Source organism: Pteronotus mesoamericanus, unplaced genomic scaffold, assembly GCF_021234165.1.
Source record: "Pteronotus mesoamericanus isolate MK-2021 breed Mesoamerican mustached bat unplaced genomic scaffold, CSHL_Meso_final scaffold_651, whole genome shotgun sequence".
Lineage (NCBI taxonomy): Eukaryota > Metazoa > Chordata > Mammalia > Chiroptera > Mormoopidae > Pteronotus > Pteronotus mesoamericanus.
In genome coordinates, this window is record NW_026555325.1 from 24,225,950 (window position 1) to 24,240,153 (window position 14,204).

The following is a 14,204-nucleotide window of genomic DNA, read 5'->3' on the forward strand; positions in this document are numbered from 1 at the left end:
TGGTAGCACATAAGTCAGTTTCCCTTCTAGAGTCCCACACAGATAGGGATTTAGGAAATATCTTTTTTTTGGTAATCTTATATAAATCTGTAATGACATATATTTTTATCTAAACATGGTTTTCTTCACAAAAAAATCCATTCCAAGGATGAAAAATTACAAATTCATTCCAGGTCACTTTAAATTCTTTATACTTTATGAATTTAAAATACAAATTGTGAGTGGGGGAATCAGATGAGCTTTGAATTTTTCTCCAAGTCACTCACCTGGCTGCTTCAATTTGATCTTCAACTTCAAATGTTCCCAGTCTTCTATAGATTGCATGCATGATCTTATCTCCTTGGTAACCACTTCCTCTGCCATCGAAGCTAGCCACTATAATGTTTTCTGTGCTTGCAAGGTAAGTAGCCCACTTGAGTGCGAAGGTGGCATCTGCTTTTTGACTACAGGGACCTGCATATCTGTGGGAGAAAAAAATTTAGCCTGCGTAGGTTTCCTGAATTGAATAAGGAGTGCTTGCTTGTCTCTTCGTCATGGACAAGATGTGTGCATCTTTCCTACCCATGAGCCTGAAATCATGCCAGCCATCGAGGTGCCCACAACAGGTCCTCTAAAACTCGGCAACAGGACTGTTCTATTCAAAGATGCCCATAGATTTCACTTTTGAAGATTGTTATCACATGGATTTCATTGGCCAACATTTTCTAGGTCATATAGAATTTGGAAATCAAAGAAATAAATTCTCTAATAGTTTGGATAAGGGAGTTATGTTATGAAAAAGTAATGAACGTGACAATAAGTGCAGCTTTGAAAATATTGTTCCATCTCACCTTACAAACATTCCTAGAGTACAGGTGTATTTCCTAGTTTGGAACTTCCTCAAGGACTTTGCCTGCTATATGATATGCATTGCATTTCTTCCACTACTCAACACCATGCTGCACACTACAATTCCCAAAATCACTGTGGAACAGACCAAAGTATGAATGACCATGATTCTTGAAAACTTCAAAAGAAATAGACTGTATTGGAAATGGGGTATGTCGTTCAGCCTTCTATTTATGAACAAGTTTAACTCCCTTGCATCTGCAGTCTTCACAAGCTACAACTTTCCCCACACACAACAGTTTGCAAAATCTCTCTCACACCTTCTCATTTCCCTTTGTTAGTTAGTCAAGGGAAGCTCACTCATTCATTGGTTTTAAACATTTAAATATGTCACCTTTGCACCATCTATAGGACTGATATTCTCCAATAACTCTTCCCTCCCCAGCCCATTTCTTCTACTCAGCCATTCACTGTCCTTCCATAGGTTTGGACAAGTCCTGCTTCATTCCTTTACTAACATTTTCCTCCCTTGCCTTAGAGATGGCAGCCAAAAGAACTTTAGTTTTTACACAAGTTATTATATTACTTTAGTCATAAAATAAGTATTGTAACATTTGAACTTTAAAGAGGACACAGTCATTCATTTCTTGGACACGTCCACATTTTTTAACATGTGAAATGCTTTGGCCCTTTCAATGTTATTAAATTTTGTAAAATAATTGCTTCCTTAGTAGCAGTTATATATCAAGTTACCTAATACATCCTAACATTAAACAACATTGTTTTTAAAAATAGAAAACAAGGGTTTAGATATCTAAGGATGTGAAGAGGAAAATCATTAAAAAGAAATGGAAACTAAATTAACCTTTTTTTTTTTTAACTTTCTTACTGGAGATGCCCAATCATTACTTACTGGGTGAAGAAGATAAAATATTATTTTTTTCTAAAGGATCCTTTTTCAAACTTGAGGCTAAAGCCTAAAGCAAATTAGTGTCACTACAGTCAAAACTATGCTTAATGAAAATCAAATAGCACATCAGGAAGTTTAAAATATCTCTTTTTTTGAGCTTTTATGTTTTGTTTACATGAAAGTAAATACAATGGAACAAAGTGTGTTGGATGCTAATATGTGTACCCTTCCTCCTCCTCCTCCTCCTTTTTTTTTTTTTTTTTTTTTTTTTTTGGCTAGTAACAGCAGGAAAGCAATGTGCTTGAGCTTCAGCTTTTCTCTTCAAGATAATAGACCCAATAGAACTTACCACATGAGTTTACAGTGTAAACAAAATGAGGCAAATTGTCTATCATGCAGCAGGCACTCAATACCAATACACTTGTTTTGTTTTGTTTTTAATGACAGAAGTGAGTCATGCTGTGACAGGAAGAGTGGAATTGTGGCCTTGTGGGTGATGTCAGAGCAATAGGAGAAGGATTAAAGTTAAATGTATTCCTAATAATTATCAAAGCTTTTTTACAAAGTTGCCATATTTAGAATTTACATGAGTAAATTCTAAAGGCTGCTCAAAGGCTGGTGATTTCAGAACTCTTTCTAAGTTTTGAAGAAGTTTGGATTATAATGAATGTATCATTACGTTCATTATACTTCAGGAACTGAAGAAAAAGGAACATGATGTCCTACTGAAACAAAGACAATCATGGAAAATGTTTTGGCCAAATTTGGGGGTAAGGCTGTGAAGGCTGTTAATACCCATCTTGCTCATTAAAATGTCAACATGAAAGGATGAAAATGGGGACTTGAAAATTCCTTTGGAATTCCCTTGGAGTTCAGGGAAACAAATCAAAACAAAATTCATATGCTATTATGATGAAAGAAGAGGGTCTCTCTTCTCCATTAGAAAGAAGGTAGAAAATGCATGTTTGGGACTGTGATTGCAAAACAGATGGAGGAAATAGTAAAACTGCTGCACAATGATCCAGGAAGAGAGAAAGGATGTGTTTTGCTTTGTTTTTCAATAAGCCACATTGGGCAGAAGAAGAAGTATGATAGTTAACCTTTAAATTTTTAGTTCCCTCCTCTTGAATACTTACACATCTATTAGGAGAGGATATTTCCTGGATTTATCAAAATTAGGAGGCAAGATCATCTGATACCAAAATTCTAAATAAACAGAAAGATTAATCAGTAAATTAAGAACAATGATTAGCACATGATTTTGGTTACTTATCTGTTAGTGATAAATCATATCAAGAGTTTAACAGTTTTTAAAATTTGAATAGAAAAAGAAAATGAACCACTTGCATTCAGCATGTTTTTAAGAAATAAAACCATTCTTTTTCAGGTTAAAATACTAGTTCAGATTAAAACTATATAAATTGTTTCAATGAATCTATTAAATACATCAGTGACTTATAAGATAAAATTGCATTTTAGAATTACTAATATTTTGTTTTTATGATTCTATTCTCTGATCTCTGATCTACTTATCTAGTTTGTTTTTGGCTTATGTTCTAAATTTGCCTCGCAAATGTTTTCCTCTTCTTGAATTTCCTTGAAGATGTTTAGGATATTTCATTAGCCCCAACTCTATTTTAATGACTTTTTTCTCATTCTTATTGCCATTTTAGACCCCTAAGTTGACCCTACAGTTTTCAGCTGTGCATTTCACTGCATGAAATCAGGTTTACATGGAGCAAACTGCTGTGTACATTTTATATGATCTTTTGCAGATTGGTTTAATTCTCTGTGCTTAATTTAGCATTAGTTTAATACGAGTTGTCCCTAAATAATGAATTGATTTCCTCTGCTCCCAGGTTCAGGATAATGACCTTGACTAATAAATCTGAAAGTGAAAAAAAGTGATAGTTCCATATTTTAGTAAGATTACCTCCTGCTTCAATAGATCTAACCCATAGGGAAAATTTTCCCTCTCTCTAGAACTACTTCTTCCTGACATTTGTCTTTGTTTTTGTTTTCTGTTACAATTATTTTACCTGATGAAAAAAGAAAGATGTAGGAGTCAAATCTTTATATAGTTTCTTCAGTTGTATTTGACTAATTATGACTTTTGATTAAATGTGCTGATAAGAACAAGTATTTTAGTCTCTATTGCTTTTCAAACTATCAGTTGTTCATAATGTTTTTAATGAATATGCCAAACCCATCATTTGATCTCACTTTTGTTTGAATTAGCACTAATTGATTAGAAGTATTTTAGTTCCACCTTTTTGAAGATACACAGTCTGTCCTTTGGGGCTCTGTTTCTAATCCTTAGTCCCACCTCCCTTTGCCCCCTCCTCTCCAACTTCCCAGGGCCTTCCTTTGCTGGAGTTTGAAAGATATAATCACCTCCCATCTGAACCCTCCTCTTCTGGCAGTTCATCCTTCACTCTCTATCATGTTATCCAACCAATCTTGTGGTTTCTTTGACCCTAAAACCTTCTGGAGCTCCCCGCTGTTTACCAACTGAAATAGAACGTCCCCTTTCAGTATTCAGTGCCTTCGGCACCCGGCAGTCCAGTTTGCTCTCCAGAGCTTGAAGCCCTTGCCAGTTAAGACTGGTACAAGGGGGCAGCTGCTCTGCCACTGCTTGGGAATTTGTTACAAACTCAGAACGCTGGGCCCACCCTGACCAGAATGTGCAGGCTAACAAGGCCGGGGTGACAAGGGATGTATATGCATATTGGGTTTGAATGGCATTGCTCTAGGCTGTTCTTCAGAAGTACCCGACACTTTCCGGTGTTTTTCCTGTCATTTAAAATTAGAGAGGTTGAGTCTTTTCTATCATTATCGTTTACTAAAAAAAATAAATCTAAAATGAATCCTGATGGATTTCCCCCTCCGTTATGAGTTGTCAGCCCTTAGAAAAAACAAGCAAGCAAATAAAAAAGAACAAATTACAAGATTTCCTACTCAAAGAAACCCATTTTTCTTAGTGGTCCCTGAATATAATCCATGATCAAGTAACCGGGCCACAGACTAGGCTAACTCTTGAGGCAAATGGGGGAGGGAAATTCAAGATTTCTCTCCTGAGACTGAAGTTTCAACATTCTATAGCCAACCTTAATTTTTGTTATACAATCATCTTAGATATTTTTTATCTCTTTGGGTTAAGGTGATGTACATTAGGATATTGTTAAGTTAAACTGAGACTTAATAGTAAAACAGAATTACTATTGAGTTGAGTGATGCTGTATTTTAACACAAAAGAATGTAAACTAGTATAACTAGTAGTTCTTGTGACAAAACATTTCATAGGAAAATAACCTTAAATTAAATTTATATATACTCTGAAATACATATTTTCAGATCAAGTTATTATATTTAGTTTTATTTCTATTGGTGTTTTCACAAAAAGTCCTGTTCCAAGAGAAATTTAACTTACTTGTTCCATTCAAAATAATAAAGTTCAGTTCTTTTGTTGGCATCTGGACATCATCAAGCAGTTTTTTCAAAGCTGAATTGTCTTCCAGAACTCTCACTTCTAAACAAATATTTGAGATAGCAGTAATTGATTACAACGTGAAGAAGGTGGGTTGTGCAATGCAATAACAAACAAGTGGGCAATTCATTGATGGGACCATATGTACTTCAGGTTATAAACCTAGTGTTCAATGCCATTGTTAAGATACTCAAAAGCCAAAGAAAATCTCACTACCCTAGGTAGATGCTGGTTCTATTTACATGCACTTTCCTAAAAAAAAAAAAAAAAAAAAAAAGCAGGTGAAATAAGAGAAAATACCTGTATCATTGCTGCTTCTATGCAGACTATAGAGAGGGAGACCAGGGCCTGTTAACAGAACCAGAAAAAAATACATTTTAGTGTAGTACTCTTTAAAAAGAAAGAAGATAGCATATTTGTTAAAGATTCTTTTGTTTATTACTATTTTTAGAGAGAAGGGATGGGGGAGGAGATGGAGAGGGAGAGAAACATCAATGTGTGGTTGTCTCTTGTGCACCCCCAACTGGGGTCCTGGTCCACAACCCAGGCATGTGCCCTGACTGGGAATCAAACCAGTGACCCTTTGGTTCGCCGGTCAGTGCTCAATCCACTGAGCCACACCAGTCAGGGCATACTTTTCAAAAATAGCATTTATTACTATTTAACTTTGATAGAATAAATATCATAACAGATAAGGGGCTTGATAAGTATTAGCTGCTTTTCCTTCCTTAAAATAAGTGCAGTTTGAGTGTGAGCACAGGAAATATTACCATAAAAGTACAGGGCTCAAAAGAAAAAAGAAATGAACTTCTGGACCTTCTGGTGCCTTGGGCATGTTATCATTCCTGAGCCTAATTTCCTCATTTGTGCACTAAGCCATGGGTCCCCAGAAGAGCTGCTATGCCTCCCTGCTCTAATTCCACAATCTGGGGAGGACCACATGAGCCCTCGGGGCACCCCCTCCCACCCCGGCCCAGGGCGGTGCTCTGGAGCCAGCCTCCCCTAGGGGAGGGGCGGATTTCCCTCCTGCTGCCCTGCACAGCAGCAGAGGCCTAGCGCCTGGCGGCACATCTGCAGAGTGCCTGACTTGGCTAAGCAATTCCTTCCTGGCATGCAAAAGTGTTTTTCTCACCCTCCCATATCTTCACTATTTATCCCAACTGTGGTAGCTGCAGAGTAGAAGGTAATGTATAGAAAAGCTTTTTTTTTTTTTTAGCTTTTTAATTTTATGCATTTGGATAATAATAATTTTTACCTTATCAGAACCACAGTGAAGGCATTATACAGACCTGGGTTTGAATCCTGGTTTACCTGCTGTGTGATTTAGGACAATATATCTATGCTTTAATCTCCTCATATAAAATGAAGATAATTATTATCTACATTATAGAGCTTTCTTTAGGATCAAACAAGATCATGAATACAAAACTTTTAGCACAGTGCTTATTATAAAACACCTGCCCAAGAAATGGTGATTGTAAACAGCCATAGTAAAGAGCCATTAAGAAAAATATAAGAGTAAATAAAATATGCTAGTAAAAAAGGATTCAGATAACTGGTTTGGAGACTTTCTTTTGGTGAGAAACAGTTCTTTTCAGAATATCTGGATTCTTTCTGTCATTTTGAGAAGTAATTTAGCACAGCACTTGGGAGGCAGAGGCCTGTGTTTATATTCCGCCTTTATTAGCTGTATGAGCGACCTGTGGAAGTAAAATCGGCTTTCCTTGTTCAGGTTTCTTCATTTGTAATAAAGAAAACAATGAGAACAATAGAAACAGAAGACAGAGCAGTGAGCAAATTGGGTAACAGGCACCATCTCCATATATTTTCTCACTGAAGCACACAAAATGATAATTAAAAAATACACGTGTGTATATATAAGGATGAAAAGCCTCTGTTATACGTGAGTTCTGGGGTGTGAATGTTTTCGGTCTAAAGAAGCCTCTGGGTTAGAAGGGGAAAGAAAGGTGATGAACTCACCATTCAGACATGAGTGATGAGAAGAGGACTTAAATGATTTCAAGAACTCCTCGGATTCAAAGGGAGAGAACTGAGCAGGACAGAAAGAATGTTTCCTAGACTGGACACAGAAAGAGAGATTTAGGGTTGGAGACACTGAGCCAAGAGGGTGGAAAGAAGGTTGTCCAGAGAGAGGAGGGACCGTCGCCTGGGGATGGAAGGGGAGCGACAGCTCGCAGGCAGGGGGCTACTTCAGGTAGATGTTGTGGGTACCCACGGCTGCTCGACCTCCCTGTGGGCAGTTCAGACTTACCAGAACATCTCAGTTGATAGTACTTTGCTTCTTTACTAAATGATACAGAATAGTACTGACACGTTTTTGGGTTCAGCTCACAAGTAAGACACGTCACCTTTGTGTAGTCATTGAGCTGGACTCTGTAAAACCAATGGCGGAAATTAAGCGTCCGGTTGAAAGAGAAGTGAAAGAAAGAAATTGAATAAAGCCATATTCCAAGATGTCAGAATGCCAAAACAATCCTCAAAAACTTTTAAAAGTGAAAAATATACACTAATTGGTTTATAACCTCAAGCCTCCCATTGTTTGGAAATATCATAAAACATCTAATGAAGTCATTCTCTTTTGTTGACATGCAGATTGATTTATAAAGGAATAAAAACATTTGGGAATAAATTCAGTTTAATATATTAGTTATGACAAGTACCACCCCCACCAAAAAAAGAGTGAAGAAATTGTACACTTGACAAATATCTTACTTATAAAGATGTCTTTGTCCTGGTTTTCCATCATATTCATTACTAATGTAGTATCTGGGAAGAAAATAAATGAAGTATATGTTAATTATGTTTTTTAAGAAAAGTCAGGTACACTCCATTTAACTCAACACCAAACATTAATGCTCATACAAGTGTGTGTGCATTAGTGCTTGCCTTCCCTCTATTATTTTCCCTGCCTCCCTGCCCCCAGAAGCCATTTTTCCCCATCATCTCTAAATAGGGGATCCTTTTTATTTATCAGACTAAAATACCTCATTGCGGGGATTGCTCCCTTAACTAAAGTGGCAAGTAAAATCTCAAAAGCAGTCTTTTGTAAGAAAAATTGAACTGGACAACTAACCTGAAGTCAAGACCCCTTTTACCTATACTGTTTTCCCTAATTTCTGACTTATAACATAAACTACTAGGGGGCAGCAGCCCCACCTTCTTGAGAGCAGCAGAGCCACTGCTAAAAAGACCCTTCAAAAACTGCTTAGGGAAGCAGGCACATTCTTCCGTGGTGAGACCAGTAAGGAATTATAAATGTGCCTGAGATTCTAATGAAAATTAACACTCCCTTTCCTACTCACTCGTGGTAGTTGACAGCCTCTGCAAAGCTTTCCCCTTACCAAAGTAAGGCTGAGACATGGACAGATAAAGTCGCCTCTTCAAGCCTTCCAAAAATTCAGTTTTAGTTCCAATTTAACAAAATGCCCCTGGGTGCTAGTTCAGTGTTTCAAGACGGTTAAGAAAAAGGCTATAGCTCTTCTAATGTAAAGCAGGTAAGAGCAAGAGGTAGAGCTGCTTGGTGGCAGGGTATCAAATCTGCTAAGCATATGTGAAAATCATTAAGGCTTCCATATGTTAAAAAGAAAAAAAGTACTGAACACATTCCAAACAGACTACTCTTTATTTGTACGAGATTTTTTCCTATTTCTCAGCAAAGAGGGCATGATTGTGACAAATACTTTTGCATCCTAGAATACTCACATGTAATCACTGGTAAGGGCTTCTATCCTGATGACTTCCCAGGCTCCTTTTGTAATAAATGTGCAATTCTGATGGGATTTTTTATAAAAAAGGTTGGTTAGACTCTCTCTAATCAAGGTTAAGAAGAGGATTAAATCATTTATATCAGGAGTTCAGATAATCTCAGGTCTTTTTCTTCGGTCTCCTCAGCCCATCCACCTTACTAGATACCACCCAGGAATTTGAAATGGTCTGATTATTTGTACACATTTCTTGATTTTTATCAAATGACTTCTACTACATGTCAGTTTCAAAAAAAAAATTAGAAAAAGGAGGATCAACCTGAAAGGAATTGTGTAATACTTACTTCCTTTTCTATTTGGAAAAGACAAATGTGTTTGTAGCCTTCATTATTGCTGATGATCTTGTAGAAGCTATTCCCATCATGGGTAAAATGGGGTTCTGCAGGCTTAAACTAGAAAATATCAGGAAAAAATGTTAAAGCACATTAGTCTCATCTCAAAACCAACTTTAGTTTTAGAAATTACAACACCTATGCGTAAAACCCATGCTTCATTTACTTGCCAAATGAAACCCAGAATGTCTCAAAAAAAAATTCTTCTTCTATAAAATGCAGACACAAAGATCTAATTACTAGTGAAATCTTTTGTAAGGAGTGAATGAGAGAATGCACATAAAGAGGCGTCCATAGGATACTCAGTACACAGCAGTGGCTACTGTTATTCTTGGACATCTTCTGTCTTTGGAGGATAACTATGACTTCTGACTGTAAGTGTGAAAAAATTAGCATTAGCCTTTCAGTTTCAAGAAATAAGTTTCCTCCATGACACAAATGTGCTTTCTTGAAACAGACTAATATTATTTTTGACTGTTTCAGGATGGAGTGGTTGGTATTTTGAGGGATTTTTCTTTTACCTACACTTCATACAGATTTCTTTTTGAAAGTCAGGCTTAGAAAGTCTTTAACCATTTCTGGAATAGATACCATAAGAAATGTGTCTTATATTTCAGTACAGAAACATTCATATAGTTATAAGCCTTTTCATTTTGCTAAATAAGATCAACAGCTTACAAAAAAATCGTTGTATGGAAATATAGAACAGAATTTCCATTTTTTACAGTTCAATAAAGATAGTTCTCAGAACATAATGCAGTTTAAGCAGGAGAGTATCTACCCCAGCCCGAAAAGAATATGTCACTTTACAATTTTGATCTCTTTACTACATTTGAGAGCAGGTAGGAGATGGTCTTTTAAAATTGTTGGTTCACTTCTCCCTCGATGTTTCCCCTCTCTTCAGCTCCCATTTTGGGAACGAAGAAAAATGCTTCCCTGTTCCATTTAGTGATTCAAAGCAAATTCATTTACGGAGCAAGCTGAGGCGTGCAGTACACTTGGTGTTCTCATTACAGAGCTCTGAAACACATTCCCCTCTCTAGACCTGTGTTCACAGCCTTATCTTTTTAATACATTTCCCTGTTTCCCCTGGATGGAGTTGTGCCTAGGAGAAATGTGTGAAAAGTGGCATCTGTCTGGTTAAATACAGAGAGGGAAAAACATATTTTTTTCAGAGAGTCGTGAGGAAGTGTAGCATGTCTCTTGCCACGGAGGAAACCACTTTTCATGTTGGCAAACCTCTCCCCTCTGCCCAATCAATGCCTGAAGAAAAAGGACATGTGAATGCTATCAGAGCTCCCAGTCCCACTGGAAGAGGCCACGTTCCCGAACCAGAGGGCCCATGGCAATACCCAATGAGATGTGAAATCTCGACATGTTTTGTATCATTTTGTTTCTCTCTTAAAGGAGACTTAGTGGAAGTGGTCACAAAAATCAGGTGAGATTCTGTCTTCATCTTTCAAATGAGGTGCCATGACGGCTGGAGCTCCTTCATCAACTTGCTTCACTCCATGGCTTGCAGCACCGTGGTGGATATTCTGCCCAAGGTGGAGCATGACGGGAGTGAGAAGCCTGAGAAGTCCCTAAGGGTCACCATTCTTGGATAAAGCTCTGCATCTGGGGACTACCAAAGTGTGAACACACATGAATATGATTTCCTCCAAAGAGAGCTGTGTGGGGAGATGATGTGTACGCCACTGAATGTCTGCTGGATGTACAGTAGTCACATCTTCTTCCGCGCTTGTGCAGACTATAAATGCAAATCATGTTTTCCGCCTCTGAAGCACATAACTTCAAATATGAGGTCAAGAAGCACATTCAGTATCTTGGCCACCTTTCAGCAACGGTTGCTTTTAACATACCACGGGCTACAATTTGCCTAGAGTGTTTTTTGTTTTGTCTGCTCCTCATTATCACTTCCTGGCCTTTTGGCTGAGATCAAGTGTGTGCTCTTCATTGGTTTTCCACTTGCCCCCTTACTTTTTCCAACTGAGTATGTTTTCTCTATAAAAAGATATCTCTGCAGGAAGTATTTAAATATTTTCAGAAAGAGGTCAGCAAATATCTCTATTATTAAGAAGTAACATAGGGCCCTTGTTTGGCATATCTACATATTCAATAGTTCTGAGTATCTGATGCATACTACAGAAGAATCTGTAACTCTTAACTACTTACTCTTCCAACCCAGCCAGTGGTACTCATTTCAATATATTGTCGTTTCTAGGGAGGAAAAGAAACAAAGTATGTTAAAGTGAAGTGAGATATGAATTCTTTAGTCGTAATTTGTGGTAATATAAATAAAATTTCACTTAAAATAATTTAAAAATTTCCCCATTCATATATTTGTATCTATGTTAGCATTTTTAAATATAATTACATTATGTCATTTACTTCTCTTACTACAGCCCTGTCCTGGGTCTACACCCTCCTGCTGTCTTGGAAGCTCCACTGGCATTTCACTTCAACATTGAGGGGGACAATCTCAATATGTTTCCTCCCTCCTGACCAGCTTGTTCTTATTCCTTCATTCTTCTCCCGGTTAGTGGCCAATTCACCTAAGCCATAGACCTGGGAATCAGTCTAGACTCATACTCTTCTGAAGGGACAGTCACCCCCATCAGCCCTGTCACCTGGTTCTTTGACTTCTCTTGTCTTTGTCTACCTCTACTGCCCTACTTCATGGCCTCAAGCTTTGCTTGGTACATTGTCCTGATCTCCTCATTGGAAACTCTGCTGCTCTTACCTCCTTTCAGTCAGCTCTCCATTCTGCTCAGCCCCCAGCCTGCCTCATTTGGCAACAGATAGCTTTATCTCATTATGATCCTCTCCTCTTGAAAACCCTGAAATCGCTCCCCATGTCTTACAAGAAATGTTCAGACTCCTCAGAATGGCACCTGAGCCTTAGTCTGTATCTCTAACTTCAGTTCTTACCATTGTCCTTCTCTCCCAAGCCTTAGTCCTATGCACCCCTAGACCCTGCATGCTCCAAGCTGTTCATACTGCTTATTGGGAACTTTATGCCGTTGACTGCTCAGCATATGTCAACTTATTCCAGAAGGCTCCAGGTCTCTCCCACATCATCTCCCATCCCACTGTATCTGCCCTCAGTCAAGTTGATCATATTCATTTGCTCTACATTCCTTGTACCTTGCTTATACCCTTTTAGGGCACAATGCTCTGATATTAGTGTGGATTAATTGGCAGAAAGCAAGGCACCTAGGTCTTACAGTATGCATTCTGGCTGTCATGTGACCAGAGAAACCTCCCTGACCTTACTGAGCCTCAGTTTCCACAGTATGTGGCTACTGTGACTGTTCAAGAAATGGTAACTATTATTACTGGTTTTTATAATGATAGTCCTTAATAGAACATAAAATTTGCCAAATTCTTTTTTCTTTCCTTCTTTCCTTCTTTTCTTTTTTCTTTCTCCTTCTTTCTTTCTTTCTTTCTTTCTTTCTTTCTTTCTTTCTTTCTTTCTTTCTTTCTCTCTTCCTCCCTCCCTCCCTCCCTCCTTCCTTCCCTCCTTCCTTCCCTCCTTCCTTCCCTCCATCCTTCAATATCCAGTGCTTAGCACAGATCTTGGAACATAATAGATATTCAATGTTTGTTGTATAAAGACATGAATGAATGAATCAAGATATGGGGTGCCCAAACTTCCTAAGCTAAGAATCTGTCCTGTGCCTAACCAGGATGGAAACAGCAAGGGGAGGTGTGTAAAACCCATGACCAGAAAAGCCATGTGTAGAGGTGTCCCTGACTTATGTCAGCAAACCTCCACTAGGCTTCACTCCTCCGGAGGGAACTGGCTCCCAAAGGAGCTTTAACCCTGATCCACCAGCCTGGCTGTATCCCCACCCCACCCCATCCCAGCACCTCAAGGTTGGATCCAACTTGCATTTGCTTCAATGTTGCCACCCACTCACTCTGGTAGCTACCTATTTAAATTCTAAAGCTTTTTATTGCTTAAAAATAGTCATGGTATAGTATAGATCTGTAGCTTCTTGATGCTTGTTTTGTCTCTCATATATACTTAGCCTGTCATTCCCCATTCCCTATATTTTCTCTATTGAAACACACCTCATTGATCTTTCAGAGCCTGGTCCTCTTGGTCTTTCGAATTTTGACATCAAATTCTGCCTTCTCGTTTTCTAATCGCCACCCTTCCCATGTGATAGCATCCATAACTAAAACAGTGTAACTGTTTCAGATTCTCTAAAAGCTATCCAGATATCAAATTGCCTAAAAGCTAGTCAAGACTGACTTACCACCTCAGGGTCAGACAAAGAGTCAAAAAGAATAGAAATTCAAACTTCATTTTCTGACTCCAAAACAGTCACTCTCTCCCTGTTTTCGCACAGCCCCTCAGCGATGACGTGTATCCTCACTCAACCTTACCACTTCGCAATTCCACCGTTCACTGGACTCATCGTAGTCGCAAATGTCCATCACTGAATAGTTCTGCGTCCTCCGGAGCCACTGCAAAGAAATCCTTTCTTTGGTTACCCATGTCACGTCACACAAATAGTGATCGCTGGAAGGAAGGAAGGAAGGAAGAGAGAAAAATCATTTCCAAATCTTGGCCCAAATAGATATTTTACTCAATGAAATGAATCTTAACGGAAATGCCATTTTAAATGGTTGCTGAAAGCATTTAATACCATTGAACAAAAAAGGGGTTCTACGGAAAGTAACCTCACGGGGTGATCTGATCATAAATTCCTAAACTGGGGAGGCCACGGTGGCCAGTCATGCCCCAGGCAGCTAACTTCTTTAGTAAAAGGTTTATCTTTGCTTTAAGGAAGCCCTGTCCATTGTTTTAGTGCACCTTAGAAATGTCTCTCTTCAGACCCCCCCCAAAAGAA

At 38.3% G+C, this 14,204-nt stretch overlaps 1 protein-coding gene across 1 annotated transcript in view; it reads right to left on the reverse strand.

The window, feature by feature from the left end:
- The window catches only part of DPP4 (dipeptidyl peptidase 4), an 81,365-nt gene that overhangs the window by 19,282 nt on the left and 47,879 nt on the right, over nucleotides 1-14,204 (reverse strand). The window contains exons 11-20 of the mRNA XM_054562758.1: nucleotides 13,738-13,873; nucleotides 11,518-11,562; nucleotides 9,295-9,402; nucleotides 8,949-9,016; nucleotides 7,959-8,012; nucleotides 7,498-7,619; nucleotides 5,526-5,573; nucleotides 5,169-5,267; nucleotides 2,875-2,944; nucleotides 267-461 (exon numbers count right to left, since the gene is read on the reverse strand). Coding sequence (XP_054418733.1) covers nucleotides 267-461; nucleotides 2,875-2,944; nucleotides 5,169-5,267; nucleotides 5,526-5,573; nucleotides 7,498-7,619; nucleotides 7,959-8,012; nucleotides 8,949-9,016; nucleotides 9,295-9,402; nucleotides 11,518-11,562; nucleotides 13,738-13,873 — 945 coding nt within the window. The remainder of the gene's footprint in view (nucleotides 1-266; nucleotides 462-2,874; nucleotides 2,945-5,168; nucleotides 5,268-5,525; nucleotides 5,574-7,497; nucleotides 7,620-7,958; nucleotides 8,013-8,948; nucleotides 9,017-9,294; nucleotides 9,403-11,517; nucleotides 11,563-13,737; nucleotides 13,874-14,204) is intronic.